Source organism: Chlorocebus sabaeus, chromosome 15, assembly GCF_047675955.1.
Source record: "Chlorocebus sabaeus isolate Y175 chromosome 15, mChlSab1.0.hap1, whole genome shotgun sequence".
Taxonomy (NCBI): domain Eukaryota; kingdom Metazoa; phylum Chordata; class Mammalia; order Primates; family Cercopithecidae; genus Chlorocebus; species Chlorocebus sabaeus.
In genome coordinates, this window is record NC_132918.1 from 78,036,746 (window position 1) to 78,058,475 (window position 21,730).

Consider the following 21,730-nt stretch of genomic DNA (forward strand, 5'->3'; position numbering starts at 1 on the left):
GTTGCCCACGCTGGAGTGCAGTGGTGCAACCTTGGCTCACCCACCTCCAGGTTCAAGCAATTCTCCTGTCTCAGCCTCTCGAGTAGCTGGGATTATAGACGTGCATCACCACACCCAGCTAATTTTTGTATTTTTAGTAGAGACAGGGTTTCACCATCTTGGCCAGGCTGGTCTCGAACTCCCGACCTCGGGTGATCCACCTGCCTCGGCCTCAAAGTGCTGGGATTACAGGCATGAGCCAACGCATCCGGCCAAGAGTTCTTTATATGTCCTAGATGCAACTATCAGATATATGACTTGTAGTTATCTTCTCACATTCTGAGTGTTGTCTCTTCACTTTTTTGAAGGTGTCCTTTGAAGCATAAACATTTTTCATTTTGATGAAATTTAACTCTTATATTGTTTCTTGTGCTTTTCATACCATATCTAAGACTTCTTTACTAAATCCAAGATCATGAGGATTTACCATGTCTTCCTCTAAGAATTCTAAGTTTTAGCACTTACATTTAGGTCTTTGATCCATGTTGAGTTAATTTTTTTTTTTTTTTTTTTTTTTTTTGAGGTGGAGTTTCGCTCTTGTTGCCCAGGCTGGAGTGCAATGGTGTGATCTCGGCTCACCTCAACCTCCACCTCGGGTTCAAGCGATTCTCCTGCCTCGCCTCCCGAGTAGCTGGGATTACAGGAATGTGCCACCACACCTGACTAATTTTGTATTTTTAGTAGAGACAGGATTTCCCCATGTTGGTCACACTGGTCTCAAACTCCCGACTTCAGGTGATCTGCCTGCCTCGGCCTCCTGAAGTGCTGGGATTACAGGCATGACCCACTGTGGCCTGCCTCATTTTGAGTTAATTTTTATAGATGAGGAGATAAGGTTCAACTTCATTTTTTTTGACATACTAGGGTCTTATTAATAGTAGAGAAATATCGGGTGATGGGTGCACCAAAATTTCACACATCACCACTAAAGAACTTGTGTAACCAAATACCTGTTCCCCCAAATACCTATGGAAATAAAATGAAGGAAGGAAGGGAGGGAGGAAGAAAGGAAATAGCTGGGTGTGGTGGCTCATGCTTGTGATTCCAGCACTTTGAGAGGCTGAAGTGGGAGGATCCCTTGAGTCCAGGAGTTGAAGACCAGCCTGGCCAACATAGTGAGACTTTGTCTCTACAAAAAATTTGGTCCGGGCATGATGGCGCACGCCTGTAGTCCTGCCTACTTGGAAGACTGAGGTGGGAGGATTGCTTGGGCCCAGAAGGTAGAGACTACAGTGAGCTGAGATCATACCAGCCTGGACGACAGAGCTAGACACTGTGTCAAAAAAGTAAAGGGCTGGGCACAGTGACTCTCGCCTGTAATCCCAGCACTGTGGGAGGCCAAGGCGGGTAGATCACCTGAGATCAGGAGTTCGAGACCAATCTGACCAATATGGTGAAACCCCATCTCTACTAAAAATACAAAAATTAGCCGGGCATGGTGGCTCATGCCTGTAATCCCAGCACTTTGGGAGGCCGAGGCAGGCGGATCACCTGAGGTCGAGAGTTCGAGACCAGCCTGACCAACATAAAGAAACCCTGTCTCTACTAAAAATGCAAAATTAGCTGGGCATGGTGGCACATGCCTGTAATCCCAGCTACTAGGGAGGCTGAGGCGGGAGATTCGCTTGAACCTGGGATGTGGAGGTTGCGGTGAGCCAAGATCGTGCCATTGCACACCAGCCTGGGCAACAAGAGCAAAACTCCGTCTCAAAAAAAAAAAAAAAAAAATACAAAAATTAGCTGGATGCGGTGGTGTGCGCCTATAGTCTCAGCTACTCAGGAGGGTAAGACAGGAGAATTGCTTGAACCCTGGAGTCAGAAGTTGCAGTGAGCCAAGATCCCACCACTGCACTCCACCCTGAGCGACAGAGCAAGACTCCATCTCAAAAACAAACAAAAAAGAATAAAGAAGTAATTTCATAGATTTAGTCATGTAACAATATTTCATTGTTGCATAGTGGCTTAATAACTGTCATGGGTGTGAACTGACTCTTACATGTTGCATATTATAGAATGTCTTTGTTATTCCTTCTGAGATTGTGATATTAGCTGAACTTAATGGAGGCTGTTCAAGAGTCTGGAAAAGAGTGTAACAGAACTGAAAAAGGGAGGAAATAATGTTGGAGCCAACATGGGAAATGTCTGTACAAGAAATTAAAATCAAAGCATACAAAATTTAAATGAAAAAAAATTTTTTTTTTTTTTTTGGAGACAGCGTCTTGCTCTGTCGCCCAGGCTGGAGAGCAGTCTTGGCTTACTGCAGCTTCTACCTCCCAGGTTCAAGCAGTCCTGCCACCTCAGCCTCCCAAGTAACTGGGACTACAGGTGTGCACCACCATGCTATGCTAATTTTAAATTTTTTTTGTAGAGACAAAAGTCTCACTGTATCACCCAGGCTGGTGTCAAACTGCTGAGCTTGAGCAGTTCTCCCATGTCAGCCTCCCAATGTGCTGAGATTATAAGCGTGAGCAACAGCACCTGGCCTGAAAATGAAATTTTAATTTAATTGGTCATTTCTAAAATGGTAGGCCACAAAAGGAATAAAAGGAAATGTTTGGAGCAAATTTAATTAAGCCCATTAAGTTATTCCACAAGTGTAAATTATAAAGCTTAATTAGTTCTTTCAGACTAATGTGACACTTAGTGAATTATTTTCCATTCAATTAAAAGGTACCTCCTGTGGTCCAGTGTTTATAAAAGAAGATGAATCAAACAAATGGTTGATAACATAAATATTATAGATAGTTTTAGTGTGCTTAAGAAACCATATTTCTTCTGTTGTTAGCCCGTTGGTGATATTGTAGCCCATAGACATACCTAAAAGAGGATTATGGCTAATAATCTTTTGAATCTTATGTTGCTTTTGCTAGAGGTCCAGCCCCATTTCAGTCTTACGACTGAGTGTGGTCCTCCTGAAACTTGTGCATCTAACAAACTCTGCCATAGAAGGAGCCTGCCTGTGTGACATTTCCTTCACGCCATCAGCAATTTGTGTTCACGTTGGCATGATTCACATCTGCCTCCAAGGATCTCATTTAGATGAACTGGTGATCAGATTGATCACAAACCAGGGTTAAAATAATTCTTCAGGCCAGGCGGGATGGCTCACTATAATCCCAGCACTTTGGGAGGCCGAGGCAGGTGGATCACCTGAGGTTGGGAATTTGAGACCAGCCTGATCAACATGGAGAAACCCCATCTATACTAAAAATACAAAATTAGCCGGGAGTGGTGGTGCATGCCTATAATCCCAACTAGTAGAAAAGGCCGAGGCAGGAGAATCGCTTGAACCCAGGAGGCGGAGATTGTGGTGAGCCAAGATCACACTATTGTACTGTAGCCTGGACAACAAGAGTGAAACTACGTCTCAAAAAAAAAAAAAAAAACAATAGTGGTCAGCCATTCTGTGGAAACCACACAGGGCCACTGATGTGGATAAATCATTCAACCCCTGTGGGCCGCCTTTTCCTTTTCTGTCAAATAAAGCAATTGGATTAGGTGATCTTAAGGTCCTGTCCATGTGTAAAATGCTAAGTCTCTGTGACTTTATATTTTATTTGCTGCCCAGGATAAGACTGGGTTCTTTGGGATACTAGATTTGATAAAGATAAAACTTTTTTAGCTTTTTTGTGTTAGACTTCTATTTGTGTTGGATTTGGACTGTGTCAACTATGTTTGTCAATAAGATTCTTTTTGCACAGAACTGTTATTAGCAAAATGTTTACAGAAGACAAAATTAAAAACGAATTGAGCATCTAAACTTCTGTTAAGAGTTGACAGTTGGCCGGGCGCGGTGGCTCACGCCTGTAATCCCAGCACTTTGGGAGGCCGAGGTGGGCAGATCACCTGAGGTCGGGAGTTCAAGACCAGCCTGACCAACATGGAGAAACCCCTTCTCTACTAAAAATACAAAAATTGAGAAGTTTACCCCTTGGGCAGTGGCGTAGGTGGTAACTGCGATAGTAGCAGCTCCGGCGGCAGCAACAGTGACTATGAGGGATGGCAGCAGCTGCAGCAGGACCTGCAACATCCCAGAGGTTTTACCAAAGCTTCTTGGATACTGTAATAGACGAGGACCCCCAAGCGGCATTAGAGGAGCTGACTAAGGCTTTGAAACAAAAACCAGATGATGCACAATATTCGTGTCAAAGAGCTTATTGTCACATTCTTCTTGGGAATTACTGTGTTACTGTTGCTGATGCAAAGAAGTCTGTCGAACTCAATCCAGATAATTCCACTGCTATGTTGAGAAAAGGAATATGTGAATATTATGAAAAAACTATGCTGCTGCCCTAGAAATTTTTACAGAAGGACAAAAATTAGATAGTGCAGATGCTAATTTCAGTGTCTGGATTAAAAGATGTCAAGAAGCTCAGAATCATTCAGAATCTGAGGTGTGGACTCATTAGTCAAAAATTAAGTGTGACTGGTATCAGTCTCAAGTAGTCATTACACTTATGATCAAGAATGTTCAGAAGAATGATGTAAATGTGGACTTTTCAGAAAAAGAGTTATCTGCTTTGGTTAAACTTCCTTCTGGGGAGGATTACAATTTGAAACTGGAACTTCATCCTATAATACCAGAACAGAGCACATTTAAAGTAGTTTCAACAAAGATTGAAATTAAACTGAAAAAGCCAGAGGCTGTGAGATGGGAAAAGCTAGAGGGGCAAGGAGATGTGCCTATGCCAAAACGATTCATAGTAGGTGTAAAGAACCTATCTATAGCCATCATCATCTCCTTATACAAGAAACGGGTAAATTAGTGGGTGAAATCAAAGAAGAAGAAAAGAATGAAAAGTTGGAGGGAAATGCAGCTTTAAACGTTATTTCAGCAGATCTATTCAGATGGTTCTGATGAAATGAAATGTGCCATGAACAAATCCTTTATGGAATCTGGTAGTATAGTTTTGAGTGCCAACTGGTCTGATGTAGGTAAAAAGAAAGTTGAAATCAATCCTCCTGATGATATGGAATGGAAAAAGTACTAAATAAATAAATTTGCCGTCACAAAAAAAAAACACACACACACAAAAATTAGCCGGGCATGGGCCTGTAATCTCAGCTACTCGGAAGGCCAAGGCAGGAGAATTGCTTGAACCCAGGAGGCAGAGGGGCCAAGATCATGCTGTTGCACTCCAGCCTGAGCAACAAGAGCAAAAAACTCTATCTCAAAAAAAAAAAAAGGTGAAGGTTGGCAAGTTTAACATTTTTGGATTATTATAGACAAATTGGCATGAATTTTTTTCTTTAAAAATTTTATTTTACGCCGGGCGCGGTGGCTCACGCCTGTAATCCCAGCACTTTGGGAGGCCGAGGCAGGCGGATCACAAGGTCAGGAGATTGAGACCACGGTGAAACCCCGTCTCTACTAAAAATACAAAAAATTAGCCGGATGCGGTGGCAGGCGCCTCTAGTCCCAGCTACTCAGGAGGCTGAGGCAGGAGAATGGCGTGAACCCGGGAGGCGGAGCTGGCAGTGAGCCAAGATCGCGCCACTGCACTCCAGCCTGGGCGACAGAGCGAGACTCCATCTCAAAAAAAAAAAAAAAAAATTTTATTTTACTTTTTTTTTTCGAGACAGAGTCTTGCAGTGTTTTTCAGGCTGGAGTGCAGTGGCGTGATCTCCTCTCACTGCAACCTCTGCCTCCTGGGTTCAAGCGATTCTCCTGACTTGGCCTCCTGAGTAGCTGGGACTACAGGCATACACCACCACGCCCAGCTAATTTTTGTATTTTTAGTAGTGATGGGGTTTCACCACGCTAGCCAGGCTGGTCTTGAACTCCTAATCTCAGGTGATCTGCCTGCCTCAGCCTCCCTTAGTTCTGGGATTACAGGCATGAGCCACCATGCCTGGCCTCTTTTGAAATTTAAAAATCTCGGCTACTCTGGGCATACTGCCTGTGGGGTAGCCCGGCTCTCCAAGGACCATTACCAAAAAAAATATAGATATTTAGTATATACTTTCCCATATTCAGTTTGTTGAAAGAAATTACATTATTAGCTGGGTACAGTGGCTCACGACCGTAATCCCAGAACTTTGGGAGTCCAAGGCAGGCAGATCACCTGAGGTCAGGAGTTCGAGACCAGCTTGGCCAATATGGTGAAACCCCATCTCTACTAAAACAACAAAATTAGGCGGGTGTGGTGGTACATCCCTGTAGTCCTAGCTACTCGGGAGGCTGAGGCAGGAGAATCGCTTGCACCCGGGAAGTGGAGGTTGCAGTGAGCAGAGATCATGCCATTGCACTCCAGCCTGGGTGACAAGCACAAAACTCCATATCAAAAAAAAAAAAAATTACATTATTAGATTTTTTATTTTTGTTTTCATGTTTATTTATTTATTTTTTTGGAGACAGAGTTTCGCTCTTGTTTCCCAGGCTGGAGTGCAATGGCGTGATCTCGGCTTACTGCAACATCTGCCTCTTGAGGTTCAAGTGATTCTTCGGCCTCAGCCTCCCAAGTAGCTGGGATTACAGGCATGTGCCACCACGCCTGAGTAACTTTTTGTATCATTATTGGATTTTTTAAGCAAATTTTTCAAATGTTTGCTGTGAAGCTACTTTGTAAATTTATTTTCCTTTGACAAATGGTGACTGATTGGATTTACCCTCATTTTAGCCTTTTTTAATAAGGGTTAAACTATTTCAGATATTTGGTTTAGATTTCTTTAACTCACAGGATCTATGGCTTGACAAATTTTAATGCCCAGTCTTGCATAGCTTGTTGTAACTTGGTGCTTGAAGAAAATGTTTACTCCTTTCTTTTCCTTTCCTTTTTTTTTTTTTTTTTCTTCTTCTTCTTCTCTTTTTATCTTCTTTTCCAAGGGTGGCATTCTGGCGACCTAGAGCTAGTTCCTTCAGCATGTGAAGGGGAGAGTGGGGTTTTGTCAGATCCTCCACAGGGGGGAAAAGCTAGTGTCTCTTCCCTTGAGGTATAGTTCTTCCAGTCTGATGAACTGTCAGATCCACTGAGTGATTGGTAAAGCAGATTGGACAGTGACTCGAGGAAGTGGGGGTGGGGACAATATTTTAAGTAGTAACTATCAAAAGTAAAGTGATTCTCTGGGGGCTCAGTAGAGCCATGTGTGCTTCTAGCATTAGCAGTCTGCAGGAATTGTGCAGAGTATGGTGTTGTTTTCTAAGAGGAAAAGGAGGATGAGTGTGAGAGTGATGAGAGGTGAGTTGGGATGGATTGTAACACACCAAGAGAAGGGAGCATAAATGTTGGTTTGAGTTTTGGGCAATGAAACTTGCTTAATCCTGATGGCTCTTAATCACAATGTCAGCCCTAAAGTTTCATATTCACAGTTGAAAACTTTTAATTGAATGATTATTTTTTATAGAGTCTTTTACCCTGCTTTGATTTAGAAGTTAAAGAAAGCAGATTTTTTTATTGTACGTAATTATAGTTTGGGCTTCCTGGGAAACAGAATCCTGCTGCAAATCTTACATGACTGATTTCTGGACCCAAAGTGGGTTTGACAGTGGGCTGGAGCAGTAATAGCCCACCTACTGTCGGGAGAGGCCAGGGCAGGCATTTCCCAGCAAGCCTGCCTGAAGTGGGTCTTGTCCTAGACTCTAGGACCTAGATCATGCAGGAAAAGTCCCCTGTTTGTGGGAGCTGGAAAAGAGTTGGCTTCATGAGCAAAGTGACCTACCAACAGGAAAGGTGGGGGTCTGGAGAAGCAGATTTAAAATGTTGAAAGCTGTGTTTCTTTAACAAATACCTATTAAGCACCTACTGCCTATGTGAGATATTGCTCTAGTCTGTGTAGGAAACCACAGAAGTGTGCTTCTGCTTTTAAGGAGCTTATGTTTTACACTGACCTTTGGCAGAGTCACATATGAAAATGGATATTGGGCCGGGTGCGGTGGCTCACGCCTATAATCCCAACACTTTGGGAGGCCAAGGCGGGCAGATCACAAGGTCAGGAGTTTGAGACCAGCCTGGCCAACATAGTGAAACCATGTCTCTACTAAAAAATACAAAAAAATTAGCTGGACGTGGTGGCAGACGCCTGTAATCCCAGCTATTTGGGAGGCTGAGGCTGGAGAATAGTTTGAACCCAGGAGGCAGAGGTTGCAGTGAGCCAAAATTGCGCCACTACACTCCAGCCCAGGCAACAGAGCAAGACTCTGTCTCAAAAGAAAAAGAAAAAAAAAAAAAGGATATTAAATTTTGTGACTGTCATTCACATGGGCCCTGAACTAATTTTTTGCTTTTTTTTTTTGGTTTTTTTTTTTTTTTTGCGACAGAGTTTCACTCTTGTTGCCCAGGCTGGAGCGCAATGGTGCAATCTCAGCTCACCGCAACCTCCGCCTCCCAGGTTCAAGCGACTTTCCTGCCTCAGCCTCCCGGGTAGCTGGGATTACAGGCACACCTGGCCAATTTTGTATTTTTAGTAGAGACGGGGTTTCTCCATGTTGGTCAGGCTGGTCTGGAACTCCCGACCTCATGTGATCCACCTGCCTCAGCCTCCCAAAGTGCTGGGATTACAGGCGTGAACCACCGTGCCCAGCCACTAATGGTGTTCTTGAGCCTCTGGAGACCAGACCTTTAATGGTCTGTAGTTTTGTTCGTAAGCAGTACATATCTGATATGTTGTAGTTACTCAGTATACTTCTTGAATGAATGAATGTCACTGCCATTTTAAAATAAAAATACAAGTAAGCCAAAAGGAGAAATGAAGTCGCCAGTCTTGCCACCCAGACTTAACTACTAACATGCTTCTGAAGATGGGAGATAACTAGCCTCCTGCCGCTGGTCCCTGAGTCTTCCTTCATGGGGAGGGTTCATTGTAGGGACTGGCCATGGGACAACCTTAGTGGTAAAGCCAGCTGTTGAAGAGCCAGAGATATTGATAGTAGGCTTGCCAGGAAAATTCCTTTGGAAGTGGCACTGCTTGCTTGCTCTCAAATTACTATCCTCTGTAACAAGGTTCAGATTGAAAATTATATACTCAGGGACAAAATATAAACTTGTGTTTGGATTAAACTTTTCTTCCTGTTTAAAAAAGAGAAGTTAGAATACCTGTGTTGTGTATGCCTAGAACTTAGAAAAATTACAATGTACAAGAATCTTTCCTGCTGTGTTTTTTTGTAAGTGGTCTTGTGAGTTAATAAAGAAGCAATGTGATTGGATGGGAAGAATAGCAGATTGGGAGTGTACAATGTCAAATGTTAGTCCTAACTAATCACACACTAAGTTAAAGACCATGTTTAATCATTTTGAGTCTCAGTTTCCACATCAGTTAAGGAACCACACTAGACAGTCTTTCAGCCCTCCCATGGTAGTATAAGGCATAAACCTCAATTTCCTTACGTTTCTCCAGGACCAGTCTACTTTTCTGTGTCGTTAAGAGTTGAGGGGCTGCCTTTCTAAGATTCTGGGAACCAAATTCTAGGGTAGTTTTCTAAGATTCTAGGAACCAAAAGTTAGCAAGTGAAGAGGAAACAGAATACTTTTGAATTTGCCCAGTTGTGCTTTTTATAGGAAGAGCCATTTCTAGTGAGAGGATTTCAGAGCATTTTAAAACTCTGTGGTGATATGCTGGTTACGTTCTTCCTTAGACTAAAATTACAACCTGAATGCACTTAATGATACATATGTGTATTGTAATTTGTAAACATAACTCAAAACCCTATAGCTGAGTCAGGTCTTTTGTGGTTCGCCATTCAGACTTCATTTCTATTTGACAAGCATTTATTTTAAGATTGCTTTGCGGAGCAGTTGTTTAACATTCAAGTGATCTATTAGTGTTAAGTCTTTAACCAGACTTGTTTTAAATGAGCTGTCTGTTAAGTAGAAAACCAAATATTATAGAAACTTAGATTTCCAATCCAACTTTGCAAAATCAATGTAACTTAAATGTTGTCTTCACATATGTTTGTTTAACCTGTTTTTTTCCTTCAGTATTCATTTAGAAAAATAGTAACTGTGTGAATAAAATTTTTTAGTTACTCTTGATACTGTTGTTTAGCAAGAACTGTAGACTTAATTGGTTGAGAAAAGAACATTTAGAGTAAATGAATGCTTTAGTAAGTTAATTATTTCTTAGCATATCACAAATATATGTAGAAAGAATAAGATCTGATTCTATAGCTTTATTCCTAGGTTATTAAAAGCAAACTTCTATGGAAGTAAGTTCTCATTAGGCTCGCTCTCTATATATATGTATACACACACATACATACATGCATGCATACATACATACAGGCTATGTATTGTAATCCATTTGGTTATTTTGTTGGCGATATGGGTCAATTGGATGAAAGCCGAAGATGACTTATGTAAATAGCCAAACCGTGCTTCAGAATTGTTTTATATATCAATCTAATTCTTACCATTAGTACCGTGGCTTCCTCTCCTCTTTCCTGGTGTCCAGATTGTCACAGTTAAAGGGCATTTTTTTCCTATTTAGCAAATATAACCATTATCAATTTTTAAAATGAGCCCCTTCCCTTTTGTGTTGTAGGTGCTCCATACTTGCTTGCAGTGCCTATGTGGCTCTGGCTTTGGGTGATAACCTTATGGCTTTGAATCATGCAGATAAACTTCTTCAGCAGCCCAAGCTGTCAGGATCTCTTAAGTAAGTGTGACTTGCCCTGTGTGTCCCTGGTTTCTTTTGTTTTGAGGTTTCTCCTTGGTTTGTGGTTTATGTTGCTTCTTTTTATTCTTCCAGTGGAATATATATTTGTAAGGAAAGCAGCTGTTTAAATGAACATTTTTAAGCCATGCCTCAGCAGTGAAAATGTTTTCACTTGTGCTGTACTGAGCATTAGGAGACAAAAACTTGGGACTCTGGTGTCCACTTCTAGGCTTCACTGCAGCACTTTAATTCCCCAAATAAGTCAAGTCCTCAGGGAGAAGACCTATAAAAAAGGAGTTTGGTCAATGTGGTAAATCTACTTTGAGGGACCAGGTACAGTGGCTCACGCCTTTAATCCCAGCACTTTGGGAGGCCAAGGCAGGCAAATCACAAGGACAAGAGTTCAAGACCAGCCTGGCCAACATGGTGAAACCGCGCCTCTACTAAAAATACAAAAAATTAGCTGGGCATAGTGGCAGGTGCCTGTAGTCCCAGCTACTCAAGAGGCTAAGGCAGGAGAATTGCTTGAACCCAGGAGGCAGAAATTGCAGTGAGCCAAGATCACACCACCGCACTCTAGCCTAGGCTACAAAGCATGACTCTGTCTCAAAAATAATAATAATAATAATAAAATAAATAGACAAATAAGAATTTTAAAATATCTTTCCAAGCTACTGTATCATTCCAAAATGAGCTAGTTTTAGTGAGACTCCAAATACTTCTTCGTTAATATCATTGTCATTCTAAAATTTTCCAAAGCACATTATCTTTTTCTTTTATCAAAATTGAGTAAAATACAGGCCAGATGTGGTGGCTCATGTCTGTAATCCCAGCACTTTGGGAGGCCGAGGTAGGCAGATCATTTGTGGTCCAGACCAGCCCAGCCAACATGGTAAAACCCCATCTCTACTAAAAATATAAAAATTAGCCAGGTGTGGTTGCAGGCGTCCATAATTCCAGCTACTCGGGAAGTTGAAACAGGAGAATCACTTCAGCCTGGGGGGGCGGACGTTGCAGTGAGCCAAGGTTGCACCATTGCACTCCAGGCAGAGTGACACAGCAAGACTCCCTCTCAAAAAATAAAAGTAAACTGCATACAGCTTGAAATTTTTGTATGATGCTGATCCTGGAAATTTTATCAAAAGCCACAAGTATTCTGCATAACATTAGAACAGTTGTTCTTTCATTCATCGTATAGGTATATACTTATAAATGCCGAAATATAACTACTTACTCTTTTGCTTTTTAGTGATCCCCAAACATACCTAGTGCTTTTTTTTAAAAAAAAAGGTAATTAAGGCCAGGCGCGGTGGCTCACACTTGTAATCCCAGCACTTTGGGAGGCCTACGCAGCAAATCATTTGAGGTCAGGAGTTGGAGACCAGCCTTGCCAATATGGTGAAACCCCATCTCTACTGAAAATACAAAAATTAGCCGGGCATGGGGGCGCACTCCTGTAATCCCAGTTACTCAGGAGACTGAGGTGTGAGAATTGCTTGAGCCTGGGAGGCAGAAGCTGCAGTGAGCCGAGACTGTACCACTGTACTCCAAACTGGGTGACAGAGTGAGACTTCATCTCAAAAAAAAAGTAGTAAGAAATCATTCAACAATTTAAGAGACTTTGTCACAATTCAAATATAAGGGAACTCCTGCTGTTCTGCAAGAAAATCTTGTCCAGTATTCAGGCTTGGAGATGGGGAAGATCCTAATTTTCAGTTCAAGGCATTTGGGTTGCCTCTAAAGTACCTTCCATTCTTACCATTGCCCAACTCAAAATACCAACGTTGGGAATTGCAGCTCCTGCTGGTGTTCAGATTGTGGTGTATACGGCCATTATGAGAGAACTGGACTTTGTGTGTGTGTGTGACTGAGTCTCTCTCTGTGACCCACGCTAGAGTGCAGTGGTGTAATCTCAACTCACTGCAACCTCTACTATCTGGGTTCAGGCGATTCTCCTGCCTCAGCCTCCCGAGTAGCTGGAACTACAGGAGCCCACCACCACACCCGGCTAATTTTTTTTTCTTTTTTCGAGACAGAGTTTCACTCTGTCGCCTAGTCTAGAGTGCAGTGGCATGATCTCAGCTCACTGCAACCTCTGCCTCCCCGGTTCAAGCGATTCTCCTGCCTCAGCCTCCTGTGTAGCTGGGATTGCAGGCGCACGCCACTATGTCCTGCTAATTTTTTTTTTTTTTCTTTTTTTGAGACGGAGTTTCACAGGCATGAGCCACCGTGCCTGGCTAGTTTTTGTATTTGCTCTTATTGCCCAGGCTGAAGTGCAGTGGTGTGATCTTGGCTCATCACAACTTCCACCTCCTGGGTTCAAGCGATTCTCCTGCCTCATCCTCCCAAGTAGCTGGGATTACAGGCATGTACCACCACTCCCAGCTAATTTTGTATTTTTAGTAGAGACGGGGTTTCTCCATATTGGTCAGGCTGGTCTCAAACTCCTGACCTCAGGTGATCTGCCCGTCTCGGCCTCCCAAAGTGCTGGAATTACAGGTGTGAGCCACCACGCCAAACCTGGAGAGCTTTAAAACTGTAAAAGTTTAGTTTGTGTTGTTCTTATGTAGAAAGTCATTAAGATTTTGAGCAGATCAGAAGGTCCCCAGTTAAAAAAAAAAAAAAAAAATCAGGCGTGGTGGCTCACGCCTGTAATCCCAGCACTTTGGGAGGCCGAGGTGGATGGATCATGAGGTCAGGAGATTGATACCATCCTGGCCAACATGGTGAAACCCCGTCTCTACTAAAAATACAAAAAATTACCCAGGCATGGTGGCATGTGCCTGTTATCCCAGATACTCAGGAGGCTCAGATGGGAGAATCCCTTGAACCAGGGAGTCAGAGGTTGCAGTGAGCCAAGATCGTGCCATTGCACTCCAGCCTGGCAACACAGCAAGAGACTCCATCTCAAAAAGAAAAATAAAAAGAGAGAGAGAGACACATTTTTAGCAGGGATGAAGTATGTCTAAGGCTATTTTAATTTTGAAAAAATCCATCAGGTGATCATCAGGAAAATGGCTCGAAGTAAGAGACTGGAAGAAGTAGGCTGTTGTAAGCCAGGAGGGTGTGCATCTGACCTGGCATTCATGGGGATAAAATAGATGATGCGAAAGCAGGAAACCTTTCAAATAGAATCTGATCTGGTGCTCTGGTGCTTTTAGACTCTTCTAGCAGCGGAGACTGGAGGAATCTGATTCTCATGCTCTACACACGGGCATCTATTCTTGGATCTCTCTCTATAGAACGGCATAAATTTGCCAATTGCGAACTACTTTCTGAATTGATATGTATACTTTGTTCTACTTAGCTAATATGAAAATTGTTATAGTATTTATATATTTTTTTAGAGACAGGGTCTCATTCCATGGCCCAGGCTGGAGTGCAGTGGCACAATCATAGCTTACTGCAGCCTTGAACTCCTGGGCTCAAGCAGTCCTCACACTCTGCCTCCCAAGTGCTGGGATTACACACATGAGCCACCACACCCGGCCTTAAGATGTTTTTAAAGAGAGAAAATTTAAGTAACTCTTTTTTTTTTTTTTTTTTTTTTTCTGATATAGAGTCTCACTCTGTCGCCCAGGCTGGAGTACAGTGGCTTGACCTCGGCTTACTGCAAACTCCGCCTCCTGAGTTCACGCCATTCTCCTGCCTCAGCCTCCCTAGTAGCTAGGACTATAGGCACCCGCCACCACGCCCAGCTAACTTTTTGTATTTTTAGTAGAGACGGGGTGTCATCATATTAACCAGGGTGGTCTCAATCTCCTGATCTCGTGATCCGCCCATCTTGGCCTCCCAAAGTGCTGGGATTACTGGCATGAGCCACCACACCCGTCAAGTAACTCTTTATTTTTATTTATTTATTTATTTATTTTTGAGACAGCGTCTCACTCTGTCATTCAGGCTGAGGTACAGTGGCATGATCACCACTCACTGCAGCCTCAGTCTCCCAGGCTTAAGTGATTCTCCCATTTCAGCCTCCTGAGTAGCTGAGACTACAGGCATATAGCACCACGCCCAGCTAGTTTTTGTATTTTTTTTGTAGAGACAGGGTTTTGCCATGTTGCCCATGCTGTTCTCAAACTCCTGGGTTCAAGCATTCCACCCACCTAGGCCTCTTGAAGTGTTGAGATTAAAGGCATGAGCCACTATACCCAGCCAGTTGATTCGTTTTACCTAAATAAATTTAGATTTCAATTTAACGACATGAAATATGAGACATATATCCAATGTATAATAACATAATATACCCAGCATTATTTTACATTGGGTATTTTTGTAGTGTTGTACTTTTCAGTTTGGAATCTGTTTTTTCATTTTAGGTTTTTGGGACATTTATATGCTGCAGAAGCCCTCATCTCTCTCGACAGAATATCTGATGCCATTACTCACTTGAACCCGGAGAATGTCACTGATGTCTCCTTAGGGATCTCTTCAAATGAGCAGGACCAAGGTTAATAAGGACACCTTTGATCCCAACTGGTCACTGTTTCCATTTCCTTCCTGTCATAATTCAGGATGTGTGGAAATTTCAGGGCATGGTGGTAATGAGGAGAAAAGTTTTAGGTCGGCTTTCCACATTTTTGTCTGTATTTACTTTGTAGCAGTTGTTTGCTAAGTAGACCTGAGAGTTAATGGTCACATTGTCTAAATTCTCACTTTTGAAAGGCTGGTACTGTTAGAATGGTTAATGTGGTTCTGATACTGTTTATTTGTTTTCCTTTGGAGTGATTCTAAAATCCATAGGGGTGTAAAAATACTGCATTCAAGAGTCAGTTTCAGGCCGGGTGCAGTGGCTCACACCTGTAATCCCAGCACTTCGGGAGGCTGTAGCAGGAGGATCACTTGAGCCCAGAAGTTCGAGACCAGCCTGGGCAACCTAGTGAGACCCTGTCTCTATTTTAAAAATAAGGAAAGAGAGAAAAGTTTGTTTTAAATCATTGCTAAATTTTTAAATAATTGCCAGGCGTGGTGGCTCATGCCTCTAATCCCAACACTTTGGGAGGCCGAGGTGAGCGGATCACCTGAGGTCAGGAGTTCAGGACCAGCCTGGCCAACATAGTGAAACCCTGTCTCTACCAAAAATACAAAATTACTGGGACGTGGTGGCACATGCGTGTAATCCCAGCTACTCAGGAGGCTGAGACAGGAGAATCGCTTGAACTCAGGAGGTGGAGGTTGCAGTGAGCCAAGATCACGCCACTGCACTCCAGCCTGGGTGACAGAGTGACAATCTGTCTGGGAAAAAAAAAAAAAAAAATTAAATAATTTAAGCTGTGCGACATTCACTTTACTCAAGATTAGTGCTCAGGTTTGAGATGGTAGTGGGGTGGTAGCATTCTGACATCTTTTAATGGTATCTCCACTATGTGAAAAGTAAATAAATTGCTTTATATTAAATTTCCATTTCATAAAGAAAGTTAGGTTTTTAGAAAATATGCTCTCGGCTGGGCACAGTGGCTCACGCCTGTAATCCCAGCACTTTGGGAGGCCGTGGTGGGTGGATCACCTGAGGTCAGGAGTTCAAGACCAGCCTGACCAACATGGTGAAACCCTGTCTCTATTAAAAATACAAAATTAGCCAGGCATGGTGGTATGCCCCTGTAATCCCAGCTACTCAGGAGGCTGAGGCCAGAGAATCACTTGAACTCAAGAGGCAGAGGTTGCAGTGAGTCGCACCATTGCACTCCGGCCTGGGGCGGCAACAACAGCAAAACTCCATCTCCAAAAAAAAAACAAAAAAAAAACAAACCAGCCTGACCAACATGGTGAAACCCCATCTCCACTAAAAATACAAAAATTAGCCAGGCGTGGTGGCACATGCCTGTAATCCTAGCTATTCAGGAGGCTGAGGCAGGAGAATCGCTTGAACCCAGGAGGCGGAGGTTGCAGTGAGCCGATATCGCGCCACCGCACTCCAGTCTGGGCAACAAAGCGAGGCTGCGTCTCAAAAAAAAAAAAAGAAAAGGAAAGAAAATATGCCCTCTGCCTCTGCCTTCTGAGCCTGAGGAAAAAAAAAAAGAAAATATGCTCTGTTGTTCTGCCCCTCAGATTTATTTTCATGTTTTTGTAGGATCAGACAAAGGTGAAAATGAAGCAATGGAATCCTGTAAGTAAGAAGTTTTGTGATACTTAAGTAGCCTGGCCTGCATTCCAAAAATTAGACTCTAAATCTTCTATGTTCGTTTTTCTGCCTGAGGAATACTGCTGTGCTGAGTGACTCCTCAAGGCAGTAGGTGGGGTTGCTCCTTTGTTGTTTGCACAGCCTCTTCACCAGTGTCTACACTTTTTTTCCTCAGCTGGGAAGCGGGCCCCTCAGTGCTACCCCAGTTCCGTCAACTCTGCCAGGACTGTGATGCTGTTCAACCTTGGCAGCGCTTACTGCCTGAGGAGCGAATATGACAAAGCCCGAAAGTGTCTCCACCAGGTGAGTCCAGACTGGGAGGAACTGAACCTTGTAAAGCAGCCAACACAAGTTTGAGGTTTATATATTTTTTTTGTTATTTTGTTTGAGGCATCTGGTCAGTTTGTTAAACATTGGAATATCACTTTCCCAGATATAAAAATATTCTTGCAACATAAACAACTGATCAGCATTGTAAATTAACCTAGACACTTAGTGAAGAGTTTTTCTTGATGATTTTCCTTAATTTTTTTTTTTTTTTTTTTTTTTGGCCGGGCACGGTGGCTCATGCCTCCCAGCATTTTGGGAGGCCGAGGCGGGCAAATCATGAGGTCAGGAGTTTGAGACCAGCCTGGCCAATATGGTAAAACCCCATCTCTACCAAAAATACAAAAATTAGCCAGGTTGGTGACACGCGCCTGTAGTCCCAATTAGTAAGGAAGCTGAGGCAGGAGAATCATTTGAATCCGGGAGGCGGAAGTTGCAGTGAGCTAAGATCGCGCCACTGCACTCCAGCCTGGGCAACAGAGCGAGACTCTCTCTCTCAAAAAAAAAAGAAAAGAATGTTTAGCCGGGCGCGGTGGCTCAAGCCTGTAATCCCAGCACTTTGGGAGGCCGAGACGGGCGGATCACGAGGTCAGGAGATCGAGACCATCCTGGCGAACACGGTGAAACCCCGTCTCTACTAAAAACACAAAAAACTAGCCGGGCGAGGTGGCGGGCGCCTGTAGTCCCCACTACTCGGGAGGCTGAGGCAGGAGAATGGCGTAAACCCGGGAGGCGGAGCTTGCAGTGAGCTGAGATCCGGCCACTGCACTCCAGCCCGGGCGACAGAGCAAGACTCCGTCTCAAAAAAAAAAAAAAAAAAAAAAGAATGTTTAAATTTCAAATCAGCAGAATAAAAAGCAACTTGGGGCCAGGCACAGTGGCTCACCCACACTCTGGGAGGCTGAGACAGGCAGATCACTTGAGTCCAGCAGTTTGAGACCAGCCTGGGCAACATAATGAGACCATAGCTCTACTAAAAATACCAAAAATTAGCCAGGCATGGTGGTGCATTCCTGTAGTCCCAGATACTTAGGAGACAGAGGTAGGAGGATCACCTGTGCCTGGGACATCAAGGCTGCAATGAGCCAAGATCGTGCCAGCATTCCAGCCGGGGCAACTGGAGAGAGACCCTGTCCCAAAAAAAAAAAAAAAAAAAAAAAGACGAAGGAGTAACTTGACAGTTTTAATTATTAAAATTCCAAAAGATGGAAAACTGTCTAAAAGATCACTTATATAAATAATAGTGCATCTGTACAGTTGAAGACAATGCAGCTATAAACTCTGGGTACTAAATTGAAAGATGTCCAAGACATACTAAATGAAAACAGCAAGGTGTGAAACAGTTTCTATACAACCCTGTATACATGCATAAAAGATCTCTGAAAGGACACACCAAGAAACTGTGAATATTAGTTGTAGGGGTGGCAGGATGAATACTACATGGCTGGAGCAGTAGAACGGGAGACTTTTCAGTGTATACTCTTATGCTTTTAAATTTTGAATTGTGTAAATCTTTTTTTCAAAAAGTGAATTATAGACTGGGCGCGGTGGCTCACACCTGTAATCCCAACACTTCGGGAGGCCAAGGCGGGCAGATCATGAGGTCAGGAGATCGAGACCATCCTGGCTAATACGGTGAAACCCCATCTCTACTAACAATACAAAAAAATTAGCCAGGCGTGGTGGCATGTGCCTGTAGTCCCAGCTACGCGGGAGGCTGAGGCAGAAGAATAGCGTGAACCCAGGAGGCAGAGCTTGCAGTGAGCCAAGATTGTGCCACTGCACTCCGGCCTGGGCAACAGAGTGTGACTCTGTCTCAAAAAAAAAAAAAAAAAAGTGAATTATAAATCCACCTTTCAGAAAGCCAATACTAGAGAAACTCCATACATACTAAAGAAAACTGCTGGCAAGGCCGGGCATGGTGGCTCATGCCTGTAATCCCTGCACTTTGGGAGGCCAACGCGGGCAGATCCTGAAGTCAGGAGATCGAGACCATCCTGGCTAACACGGTGAAACCCTGTCTCTACTAAAAATACAAAAAATTAGCTGGGCGTGGTGGCAGACACCTGTAGTCCCAGCAACCTGGGAGACTGAGGCAGGAGAATGGCGTGAACCTGGGAGGCAGAGCTTGCAGTGAGCCAAGATTGTGCCACTGCACTCCAGCCTGGGCGACAGAGCGAGACTCCGTCTCAAAAAAAAAAAAGAAAAAAAAGAAAGCTGCCAGCAATACATAACTAAAATTAAACCTCTGAATTCTACCGCTGAAATGGTGCATCATGAAGCTTCAAGGAAGATTTTGATTGGATCTCTTTAGGTCACCGGCCAATCCCTGGACCAATCATGGCCATGGAACCATACCTGTCGTAGGGGCTGGGTATCACCATTGGCAGCCCCAGAGGAATCTCACAAAATTAGAAATAATTCCTCAAAAGGACATTCATCCAGCAAATATCTGTTGAGTACTTACTTCTGAGCTAAACCATGGGAATAAGACTGCAAATAAGCAGACATGCTACAACCTTGCCCTTGTTTGTAGACCTTTGCAGTTAGGAGACACCTTCCTAAAAACGGAATTGCATAGTCAGAGGGTATGCAGGATTTTAAGACTTCTGATATAGAAAGTTTGTATCAAATGGTACATTCTCCAGCAGCACAGCAGCACATGAGAAGGCCCACATCCCCACATGCTTGCCACAGCAACTCAAGTTGAAATTAAACCTCTTCTCGGGAGATAGGGTAGCTTTCAGCCGGACACGGTGGCTCACGCCTGTAATCCCAGCACTTTAGGAGGCTGAGGCGGGCAGATCACCTGAGGTCGGGAGTTTGAGACCAGCCTGACCAACATGGAGGAACCCTGTCTCTACTAAAAATGCAAAAATTAGCTGGGCATGGTGGCGCATGCTTGTAAGCTCAGCTACTTGGGAGGCTGAGGCAGGGGAATTGCTTGAACCCAGGAGGCGGAGGTTGCAGTGAGCCGAGATCGTGCCATTGCACTCCATCCTGGGCAACAAGAGCGAAACTCCGTCTCAAAAAAAAAAAAAAAAAAAAAAAAGCCTATGTGACTTTCACATAGGTTCCTGCTTATGTAAGCAACCTTGTTGTGCCTAGAAGTGATGATGCTTTACCATGTGGAAAGTAACTACAAATTCTATTTAGTCAACTTAGTGGCATCTGGTCAGCATTTCTGATCCCAAATCAGACAAGTTAAGTCACAGACTGTCCAGGGTTACATGTTTGATACTATCTAGGCATTGAGTGTATGAGTTAAACCAGTAAGAGTTACAATGTTTCACTCTTCTCAGTAGCAAGGCTAGGATGTTTAACAGCTCCTCTCAAAGTGCCCCCAGACCCCAATCACTGCAGCAAACAGAGCTTTTGATCTAAAGTTACAGTGTGTACAGTCCAGCTCAGGTTCTCATACAGCAGGTGGCCATGGCTGCTGCCACGCTGGGAGAGACAGATGGGGTCAGGCCTGGTTCGGGGTCTGAAGGGGGTCTTGTTTTGGTCCCTTGGTTTTTAGGTTAATCCAATGGCTGGAACTTTGTTAATTGGGAGGCCCACCCTGCCTGGGAGGGAAGAACAGTAATGTGAAGAGTTGGAAAGGGCTCCGAGTAGATGTTTCCAAGGTTGCCTGCCCACTGCTAACCATTCTGAACAGCTAGTAAGCAAAATGCCATTAAATATCATAAAGATGTTGTCTTGAATTCTTGTATTTTAAAAAAAGCTTCAGACTAGTCGTTGCAGAAAACAGTAAATAAAATGTGTTACTAGCCACTTGGATGGAAAATAGAGATTTTAGTATCCACAAAATGGGCCTGGCACAGTGGCTCATGTCTGTAATCCCAGCACTTTGGGAGGCCAAGGCGGGTGGATCATCTGAGGTGAGGAGTTCAAGACCAGCCTGGACAACATGGTGAAACCCCATCTCTACTAAAAATACAAAAAATTAGCCGGGCGTGGTGGCAGGAGCCTGTAATCCCAGCTACTCAGGAGACTGAGGCAGGAGAATCGCTTGAACCCAGGAGGCAGAGGTTGCAATGAGCCAAGACCGTGCAGTTGCAGTCCAGCCTGGGCAACAAGAGCAAAACTCCGTCTCAAAGAAAAATCCACAAAATGGTGTAAAGACAATCTTGCCTATACAGCTTACCTAGAAAGCTAGGCTTAGATGTATAAAATTTCATTTTCTGAAAAGAGTTATTATACCTCAGTGATGTGGCGAGAGGAATAAAAGCTCCCCCACCTCATTCATGAGGAACTTCTTAGAAGCACGTGCTCTGGGCAAGATGCCCCGCTAGTCTGGGATTTCTCCTGATGCTGCCAGAAACCAACCTAGTACACGTTTCTGGTTCTCCCCAACATCTCCCACATTCAAGTTTCTACTTAGACCTTCAGTACCATTTCTCCCCATTTTCTGCCTATGAGTTATCTACCCTGCAAGGACTAAAGCAGGCCTCCATTACCCCAAAGCTCTATTTGAAAGAAACTTCTTTTCTTTCCATATTCACAGCACATTCTCTGCCTTTCTCCCTGGTATTTATATAACTTTGTTTGGATTATTGTTAGTTATTTGCATGGTTGTTTATTATCAGGGGAAGTCCCTGACTTATCTCCATACCTACCTCTGGTCAGTAAGTATTTGTAGAAGTCCATTAT

General features: G+C 43.5%; 1 protein-coding gene and 1 pseudogene across 9 annotated transcripts in view; both read left to right on the forward strand.

Moving 5' to 3' along the window:
- CNOT10 (CCR4-NOT transcription complex subunit 10) overlaps positions 1–21,730 on the forward strand; it is a 94,529-nt gene that overhangs the window by 68,166 nt on the left and 4,633 nt on the right. For all 9 annotated transcript variants that reach the window (XM_038002961.2, XM_038002962.2, XM_038002963.2 and 6 more), the window contains 4 exons: positions 10,516–10,629; positions 14,949–15,079; positions 16,700–16,735; positions 16,926–17,053. In XM_038002961.2, the coding sequence (XP_037858889.1) occupies positions 10,516–10,629; positions 14,949–15,079; positions 16,700–16,735; positions 16,926–17,053 (409 nt within the window). The remainder of the gene's footprint in view (positions 1–10,515; positions 10,630–14,948; positions 15,080–16,699; positions 16,736–16,925; positions 17,054–21,730) is intronic.
- On the forward strand, positions 578–5,495 carry LOC103241832 (protein SGT1 homolog pseudogene; annotated as a pseudogene).